The sequence below is a fragment of the Prosopis cineraria genome, unplaced genomic scaffold, assembly GCF_029017545.1.
Source record: "Prosopis cineraria cultivar Desert tree isolate PC_DT_omini unplaced genomic scaffold, ASM2901754v1 PC724, whole genome shotgun sequence".
NCBI classification, from domain to species: domain Eukaryota; kingdom Viridiplantae; phylum Streptophyta; class Magnoliopsida; order Fabales; family Fabaceae; genus Prosopis; species Prosopis cineraria.
In genome coordinates, this window is record NW_026556049.1 from 30,477 (window position 1) to 40,244 (window position 9,768).

The 9,768-nt window shown below is 32.8% G+C and overlaps 1 protein-coding gene across 1 annotated transcript; it reads right to left on the minus strand.

Moving 5' to 3' along the window:
* Positions 1–7,470: 7,470 nt before the first annotated feature.
* On the minus strand, positions 7,471–9,498 carry LOC129298148 (protein LIGHT-DEPENDENT SHORT HYPOCOTYLS 4-like). Its single transcript, XM_054936553.1, has 3 exons — positions 9,130–9,498; positions 8,475–8,860; positions 7,471–8,329 (listed from the first exon to the last, which is right to left on the minus strand). The coding sequence occupies exons 2-3, from the start codon at positions 8,783–8,785 to the stop codon at positions 7,978–7,980; spliced, it is 663 nt and encodes a 220-aa protein (XP_054792528.1). The 5' UTR covers positions 8,786–8,860; positions 9,130–9,498; the 3' UTR covers positions 7,471–7,977.
* Between the last annotated feature and the right edge of the window lie 270 nt (positions 9,499–9,768).

Consider the following 9,768-nt stretch of genomic DNA (forward strand, 5'->3'; position numbering starts at 1 on the left):
TTATATATGTTTGCATATAATGAGTAAAGATTTTGAGTTAATGGTTTGTCATTGTAAAATTGATACAATATGATATTTGACATGTGGAGTGAGTTGAACATGTAATCATGGATATATGAATCTATGTTGTGTGCATGAATGTGCTAGAATGGTGCATAGAGAAAGCAAAATTATGGCTTATGAAGGTCGATCACCCCATTAAATCAAACGAGGAATACGTCTTTAAATTGGCATGTTGTAGTTTCATTTTAATCTTCTATCAGATAAAAAATGAGTCAACTTCATGTTCATATTAGTAGATCCATGAAGATATCTCTTATACTAGTGCTTGTCATGGTTTGTGAATGATTTGAAATTAATTGTTAATAATGTAACTATACTTGTAAATACAATAATGTGGAGTTGTTATTGCCTTAATGATTGTTGTTATTAATGTAAATTTATTCCCACTAGTACATGAACATATTAATTATGATATATCACTTGTCAAATTGTTATTCTTATTTGTCAATCTCTTTATATACACTATTGGTATCAAGTTATGATATAAAAATGCAGAAGGGTTCATAGACATGTAAAGTGATTTTGATTATAATTTCAAGTTATCTTGTTATACAATGACTTGCTTGAATATATTAACAAAAATATTATGTCACCTATCAATTCTATTAACATGGATTGGTATGCATTCATATTATAGAGAATAAGTATTAAAGAAATGGATTATTTCACATGAAGAGCATTTTTTTTATTTAAATTATTTTGCAACATCACAATTGCAAAGTAAATGACTAGACAAAAGTGTTGCACATTAATAATATTAAAGTTGTGCTATCCAAAATAATTGGATTTCATATTGTAAAAACGTTAATATTTTATTACAAATTTGGTAGTTATAGTTGTAAATTTATATCCAGTACTAATAAAGTAATTAAACTTAACACTTTAATGAGGTATAAGTTGGCATGACAACTTGGTTGTAACCCACAAGAAGAGAAACACACTAAGTTGGTCCATTATAGTTGATGATTTGAGGTCAAGTATTCCTACACAAAATTCAAACATAGTTTGTTAAATGATTACCTACACGAGTAAAATATTTAATATAATTTATAAATTTTTTATGTTGCTTATTAAATTTAGAATGTTACTTGTCAGATCCTAACTAGTATAAATTTAAATGTGGCTTATTAAATGACAAACTTCAAAAGTAAAAAAAATTTAATATGACTTGTAAATTTCTTTACATTGCTTATTAAGTTCATAATGTGACTTGTTAAATAACTGACTTATGTAAATTCATGCATCATTTGCTAAATGACTAACTTCACAGGTAAAATACCTAATGTGATTTATAAGTTTTTTTTACATTACTTGTTAAGTTTGGGATGTCACTTATGCAATATTCATTTTGTGTAAATCCATGCATAACATTTTAAGTAAAATGTCTAATATTACTTGTAGTTTTTTTTTTTACATTTCTTGTTAAGTACATAATGTTATTTGTTAAATATCTAGTCCATGTAATGCATATATGACTTGTTAAAGTATTAATGTCATTTGTAAAATATCTAATATTACTTGTTAACTTCAAAATATTATTATTCATACAATATCTGACATTTGTAAATCCAAAAATAACTTGTTAAATGACCAACTTTATAGGTAAAATGTCTACTGTGACCTATAAGTTTTCTTACATTGTTTGTTTAGTCCATAATGTTACTTGTGCAATATCTAACATATGTAAATCCAAACACGACTTATTAAATTACAATTTTCATAAGTAAAATGTTCAATATAACTTGTAAATTCTCTCACATTATTTATTAAGATTAAAATTCCACTTGTGCAATATCCATCATGTAATCCATCAATGACTTATTAACTTACTAACTTCAATTTTAAAATATCTAATATTATTTGTAAATTTCCTTACGTTACTTGTTAACCATACTAATGCTTTTGGTAAAAAAAAAATAACTATACCAATACTTGGTAAATACTCAATTAAACTAATCAAAATAGCTAATTTAAATATTAAAAGGAGCACAAATACATTACAGTAAATTGTTAATTTACATTTTCAAGATTGTAACATTAAAGCTTATAACATCCATGCATCTCCAATTATAGAAGGAAGAACATCAAAATAAAATTGTCTTCTAATTATATCATTGTTGCTCTTTTGGCATATGCTATCTAGTTGTTTGATAGTGAATAAGTAGATGTAGATCTTGAATCATTTGAATGTTGCACTAGCTTCCATGAACAACTGCTTCGATACTCTTAAACTTTCTTTTATTCTTTTTTGGAAATTCTTTTATGAGTTTTTTGAATCCTATTACTTGTGCTTTCCTTTTTTCTTGTTTTCCTTTGTCCTTCTTTCTTCTCCACCAAATTTATAGCCCTGCAAAAATCAACATCCAGCTCATTACCAAGAAACAAAAACTACTTGTAAATTCACTTACGCAACTTGTTAATTGACAATATTATCGAATAGCACTAAAGTTAATAAAAATTAAATTTTTCAGTAAAGCACAACATATGTCGTCTCTCTAAAAGTCAATAGATTAACTATTTAAATTAAGATTATGAAAAGCTAAATAATGGAAGGATTTTTTTATGATGAAATTAATTTTAAAGCACAAGCAGAGCATTCAATCACAATTCAATCACCTAAACTTAATCTTCCTCATCCACAAAATAAATTAATTTCATTTAACTTTATTATTTTTATTTTATTATATATTTTTTAAATTATCATTCAAGATTACACAAGAAATTAAGTTATGAAGTAATTGAAATTTTTTTAACCTACAACTTAACAATTGTTCTAAATTAGCTGTACTAGAATCAAAGCATAAGTAATCATTCAAGTCAGGCTAAATTGCTCTTATAATGCTATATCAATTGATTATAGCATGCAAAGCCTCAGAAAAATTCATAAGTCAAAAATCACATAATAAAGCTACTCTGATTAACAATAGCAATTAGAATATAAAATTTAAAGGTAGAGAAAAGAAGAGCAAATTAAAATAAAGCTAAAATAAAATATTTTTTAAATATTTAATATTTTAATTAAAGTTTAGGATTATGATCTGTTGATCATATTAAAAAAATTAGCTTCCCAGGGTTTGGAACTTGTAAATCACAGCAGCTAAAAAGAAAATCGGCCTCACCATCTCTATTTCTCTCCTTCAATTAAGAAGTCATCCGTCCCCTTTTTGCGTCTTTAACTCTTTGTATATAAAAATTAATAATTTAATAAACAATAAAACTATTCTAAATAACCTAATTTAAAACTATACTAAATAACTCAAAATAAATACCAATAAAGTTTAAAAATTTGATTCTTGACTTAATTTTTTAGTATGCTCATATTCTTCTATCCAAAACAATCTTCATTAATATCTTTCAAATTCAATTCAAAAAATATGCATAAATAAAATAAAAAATGTGTAAAAATATCAAAGATATCATTTATATTTTAAAATCAAAGATTTAGATAGTTAAAACTTAAAAATTAAAGATTGGATAATAGGATCAAATAATATCTAATTAAACTCAGTTAGTCACAAATAAATATTTAAAAGTCTAAATTAAAAAGATAAAAATATAATTTTTTCATTTATCAATTAATCATCCAACTCCACTTGTTACATGTTTGTAACAACTCATTCAGTAATTGTCCTTGTTAATCTAATAGATGTACTTGTAAGTATGGTCTCCAATAGTGTAAATTATGATTACTATATTTCATCCACTTTGACACTTTACCAGCATATAGATAGACACGTTGCTTGTAAAATTAGTATAAACAAGCATTAAAATCTTTAATACCATTTGTCATTCACCAACCATAACTTTTTCATTCTTCCAAATCAAGTGAGGGTTTCAAAACACAAAATGAAGAAGCAACAATAAGAAAATGAAGGCATGCAATAACAAAGGGACAAATCACTAATCTTAAATGGTTCCATGAATAGGAAAAAATAACAATGCAGAGGCAAAATGAAAAATCTTAAACTTTTATTTACCAAGTTTTTTTTTTTCCTCTGCGAGCATCAAAACGATGAAAAAATGAGTTGCGAGATGCAAACCAAACAAAACACCACAATGTCCAACAATAGAGAAAGTCCCCATACTGAATGGTTTGCATCAATAGACGAAAAATTGAGAACAAACTTATTATCAAAAGGAAGTAAGATATTGGTGATTGAGTGTATTTGGAGAGAAGAAGACTCGGCTTTCGCACCTTTGTGCAGGTCCTCAATAGTGGAAGTTGAAATCACTAAAGATGAGAGTGAAAACATCAACCAAAATCTGGCCGAAGATGGGGATGGAAAAATAAAAGTGAAGACCTTGATGAAGATGAAGATGGAGAGGAGGCCTTGTTCTTTTTTCGGAAAAACGAAAACCTTATTCGCTCCTTTTCCATGATTAGACGCAAATTGAATGCTTTTTTTAATCTTTAAACTAAAAGTATTTTCATCTTTTAAAGTAAAATCTTTAAACCAAATTTAGGCCTTATTTTCGCTTTAATTTTAGAGAATTGAACCAAGGTTTTAGATTTTTTTAGAGACCCACTAATAATTAACTCTCTTCCCCAATCTTTTACTGAAATTCTCCCTTAATTCTGTAACAGAAATCACCAAAATCTTATTTTAGTGTAAGCAAACGGTTTGCATCGATAAAATCAAATATATTAAATTATAAATAACAGTGGAAATTGAAATTCTGTGTTAGCACACCAAAATAATGAAAACATATGTTATGCGTCCTACCTGACAATGAAAACTTTTAAATTGAAAACTTGTTTACCCTGACTAGTCAATAAAAAAAATCCTTCACTCACTCTATTAACCATTATGTTTTCCCCATCGATCAAGAGGTGTTTTCATTTAAACCGCCTACAGCCAATTATCAACACAATGGTAGGCGTCATTGCATGCGTACGAATTTAAAAAATATATTGTATTTAAGTTTTAGACAGAATAATGTACAGAAGTTCACTTTTCATGACCGTCGGCCGGCTGATGAGTTCCACAATATTAATTTTTTTCTTCTGATCAGGAACTAAACCCTATAATTCACACAACATATATATATATATATATATCTGTGTGTGTCCCTCCATATATACATACATATACATATATATAAATTAACAAAAAAATGCAAAAGAAATCTAGCCATATTCGGCTCTATTCAGAGGCATCAGTCTCCTTGTGTGTGTGTGTATTTAAATTATTTTAATTTAATATTGTATGTTACTCATTTGCATGCGCTTGTGAGCGTCTGTGCAAATAATCGAAAGTTGAAGCAAATAATATATATTGCAAATAATCTAAAGTTGAAACAAATAATATATATTGCATATAATTAAATGGAACTAGATCATCTCTGAATCTCATCATAAATTTAACGTGCCTGCACAAAATGAAGCAAACTTAAGAATTAACTAACTAGACGTGTCAGTTTTAACACATCTCAGCAAACACGAGTGGACAGTAAGTAAAAGCTACTGGGGGACTGCACCCTTTAGCATCAACGCATGTAAATAACAAGCTACAGAAAAATTCTTAAGGTTAATAATTAAAGTCATATTTGAACGGTGATAAAACGAGATTATTATAAATAAAAAAAATTATTAAACCGATCAAAACACTGGTTATCAAGTTAATAGAGTGAGTTGACTCAAATTTCTGTACTACAATTAAAAAAAAATACATATATGGTTCTTGCATACATATACTCGCCACAAAGGGAAAGCAGCAGAGAAATTGATTGAAATACAAAGACCAGCTGCGACTATATTAGATTTCATAACGAAAGATCTGATGAGTAGCTTAAAAAGAAAAAAAAAAAAAAGCTTTTGCACTCGAGGTTCTTATATTATGGAGAAAGCAACAAGTGAAAGCCAGGTGTCTCGGATTATATAAAATAACAAAGTATCCTATCAACTTTCACTTACAAATCGAGTACGATGCATGCTAACAGCATCAGTTTAATTATGCTGATTGAAAAATGAACTATATAAAGCTATATATGCTTTAATTGTACATTTCACATCCTACATGTATCAAGGGAGATTCTAAACTAACATCAGAAAAATAAACAACGGTTCTCGCAGTGACGAATGCAGAGGGGGGCAAGTGCCCCCCACAATTCCAATGTTCCTTCATTTTTTTTAGTTTTTTTAAAATTTTCTTTGCAAAAAATGCGAAAATTAGTTTTCCCCCCATATTTTTGATGGTTTTAAATCCCCTCCCCCAAATGTTGGCAAGTCTGGATTCGTCACAGGTTCTCGTAAAGCCTAAATTTACGATATACCTTAACGATTAGGAGGAGGAATATATCTCCAGTGTCTCGAAGTGGTAGTCTCAATACCTCCCACTAGAATCTCTTGGAAAGGAAATAATAAGGTTCGTTAACCTCGCAGGCACCTGTCATGTATCCTGTTGGGTATTTTCCTCTGAACAAATGGGGCTACAATGGATGCCTCTTCATGAATAGAGGAATTAATTGCCGAATTTTTTCCCCTTTTCAGCCAAAGCTAAGTAATCACAACAAGTCCAAGAAGGGGATGAACCTTACTATATATCCGTTCGCTGACTGGCTTGTCGGCCGCCGAATTGATTAAGATAACTTCACATCACTTCACACTACTGTCCTGCCTCCATACTTTCTTAGTTCACTCACACATTACCTCTCATTTTTTCACCCCGGTCGCGCGATGTCTATATTTCAGGCAGTCTCCCACATGTAAGATCAGAAGTTTTTCTAATTTACTTAGCTTGTTAAGGTGAACATCTAAGCGTACTTAACTCATAATCACAACTATATATTTCTCATGGATAACTTATCCATTAAATTAAAAGGCTGAATGAAATTATCACTAGATGATCTTACCAATGACCACCCAAGTGACAGTCCTCAAATAGAAGAAAAGTAAATTAATTTGATGGATCATATTATATAGATATATGATCATCCGGAAGAAAATTTGGATTTCGGAAGCACTCCTTCTAAACAGATGAGATTAATTAATTAGGATCACGACTAACTGTGAGTAGTGGGGGTTGAAGATTAAATACATAACTGTATGTCATTATTATATTTTCGGTTTCTTCCTGCAATGAAATGACAGCACAACTGCAAAAAAACATATTATCACAATCAACACGATCAAAGTTAGCAACAGCCAGCAGTTCGTGTTGATATTGATAAGCCAGAAAACTTTTCAGTTCTGAAACAAAATCATGTTATCATTAAGCTCGAGTTCTATCATCATTTCTCCATACATATATAAATATATTTGGAGGGGGACAGGGTAGCAAGTAAAAGTGAAACTGGCGGAGACAAAGGAAATAGAAAAAGAGAACCAATTGGCGGGCAGATCGATATGCGTGAAGTTAAAAACTGAACATCGCCATTCAGTTAAACAGGAAATGCAAAGACATGACGAGACATGAAGGACTATCGACTTGACATTAATTAAACTGGTTTCAAATATACAAAAATAGCAAAAATAAGAAATGTGAAAGACGCAAAATATTAATCTCCACCATGTCCAAGATTGACAAAGAGATGATGGTATTGAAGTACATAGAAGTATATATGAATAATAACGACACATATTCCTTTTGTTGCTAGCAAAGGATACGAAGCCCAAGCTCCATGCACATTCACTCTCAGACTCTAAATAGTAAATACCATTTTGAGTACCCCCACGCGAACTAGCAGTCTACTACTACTGTTTGCCTCAAAAGCAGATTCATGATATCACAGATGATCTTTAACCCTTTTGCTTCTGCCAGAGGAAACATCATACAAAGACAAACAGTGCCTATGCCCAGAGACAGAGGCGGGGGGAGAGAGAGAGAGTGGGGAAAAGTACTGAAGAAGAAGATGGAATTAAGAGAGATAGAGCACAGAGGCAGAGTATTGGGTTGAATTAAACAAGTTAATGGATTACTGATGAGTTGCACCTGGAGGTAGAAACACAGATGATTGCTGCTGCTGCTGCTGCTGCTGTGGAGGAGGAAGGCGCTTTCGCTTCTTCTTCTCATAGCTAATCCCTCTCGCTTTGGACTGCAGATCGCGAACCTCGCGCAGGTACAGCCTCACAGCCCGAGCTCCGAACGGGTTCGCTTCCGGCTTGCCTCCATTCTCTTCGAAAGCCGCTCGCAGCCGACCAATAAGCGCATCCAGACTGCCCCACGCTTGCCGAAGAGGGCACGGACATGGAGCCGGAGGGTTAGGGTGCCCGTAAAACGGACACATCGGTGTGTGCACTTTGGTCTTACCAAATTGGTCCAGGTACCTACCAACATACACACCAATTAGCCATGCCATCCAACACGCGATTATTAATTCCTCTAAAACTTCTAATGTATTAAAAAGGGGTCGCATCCACGAGGTGGTAATTATAGCGTATGTCGGCATATAAAAGTATATTATATATCTACCTTAGAAATTCAAGTACGTGTGCACCGCTGCATCTGGAAAGTGAGAGTGGGGGGCGATGATTCCTGAGGTACTGACCGAAGGTATTCCAGTCGCGGCGCTTCTGGTTCTCGTAGCGGCTGCTGCTGCTGCTGGAGTTGGTGGAAGAGGTGGTGGCGCTGGCGGCGGAGGCGGCTTGTTTGTTTTCGGAGTGACAAGAAGCGTCCATAAATTGTTGGAGGGAGTCCATGGGAAACTTGAGGGCTTGGGTTTGGAGATCGAAGGTGGTGATGGAGGGATCGCCTTCTCGTCTCTTGGCTTCAATGAAGTTCATCTATCCGAGTAGTTGTTCCAGCCTTTAGGTTTCCTGATGAGTACACACTCACTATACCTCCAGATCGACAGAGAACTGGAGGGGAGAGTGTGGGAATTGCAAATTAGTATTCATCTTAGAATATATGGCTATCTAACACTATGACCTCATAATTTGGGGCAACAATTCGTGAGAGCACCCAAGCTGATATACAGAGAGTGAAACCCACCCCCCCCCAAAAAAAAACACACACACACACACTCTTTCAGGATTTACCGTTAAATGAAATCAACAACCTTGGGAAAAAGAGAGAGAAAAGAAACATGGGAAGAAAGTAAAGAGGAGATGAGTAATTGATTACATACAATTTGTCGAAGAAAGAGAGAGAGGTGGAGATATGGAGGAGCAGAAGAAGGGGAAGGAAAAGAAGATTAAGGAAGTGTGACGAGATTGATGGGATCAGAGTGAGTGGACTGCTCTCCTTTATTTTCTCTTTGCTGCATGACGAGGAAGCTCCTGAGGTTGAGGCAGCACACTTGCGTGGCTCTTTTGGTAGCTTTGATTTCTGAGATGGCCAATGGATTTGATTTTTTCCTTAAAAGGGTGGAGCAAACCCTCCACTCTCACTCCTCCATCCTTCTTATTATTCTTCCTCGGTTCCTCCTCCTGGTAGAGAGAGAAAGATAGGGGACGCTTAGGGCTTTTGTGGCAAGGTCGAGACTCGAGATAGACCAGAACCAGAGAAAGTGCTATTTCTTTTTATTCTTAGTTATATTTCCCACTTGCTGTTATTTTTTCTTTTTGGTTTAAAATAGCATATTTTACTCTACTTGTTCTGGAGATAAAAACAAATATTTGATTTAAAGAGACATCAGCGTCATGGTTTTGTTTTTTCTTAAAAAATAGAAGAAAATGTGAGATCCAGATATATATATATATGCGATTAGCATTTCCCGACAGGAATAAAGGTTGGAGGGTAAAATTAAGGGAGTAACATGATCCTG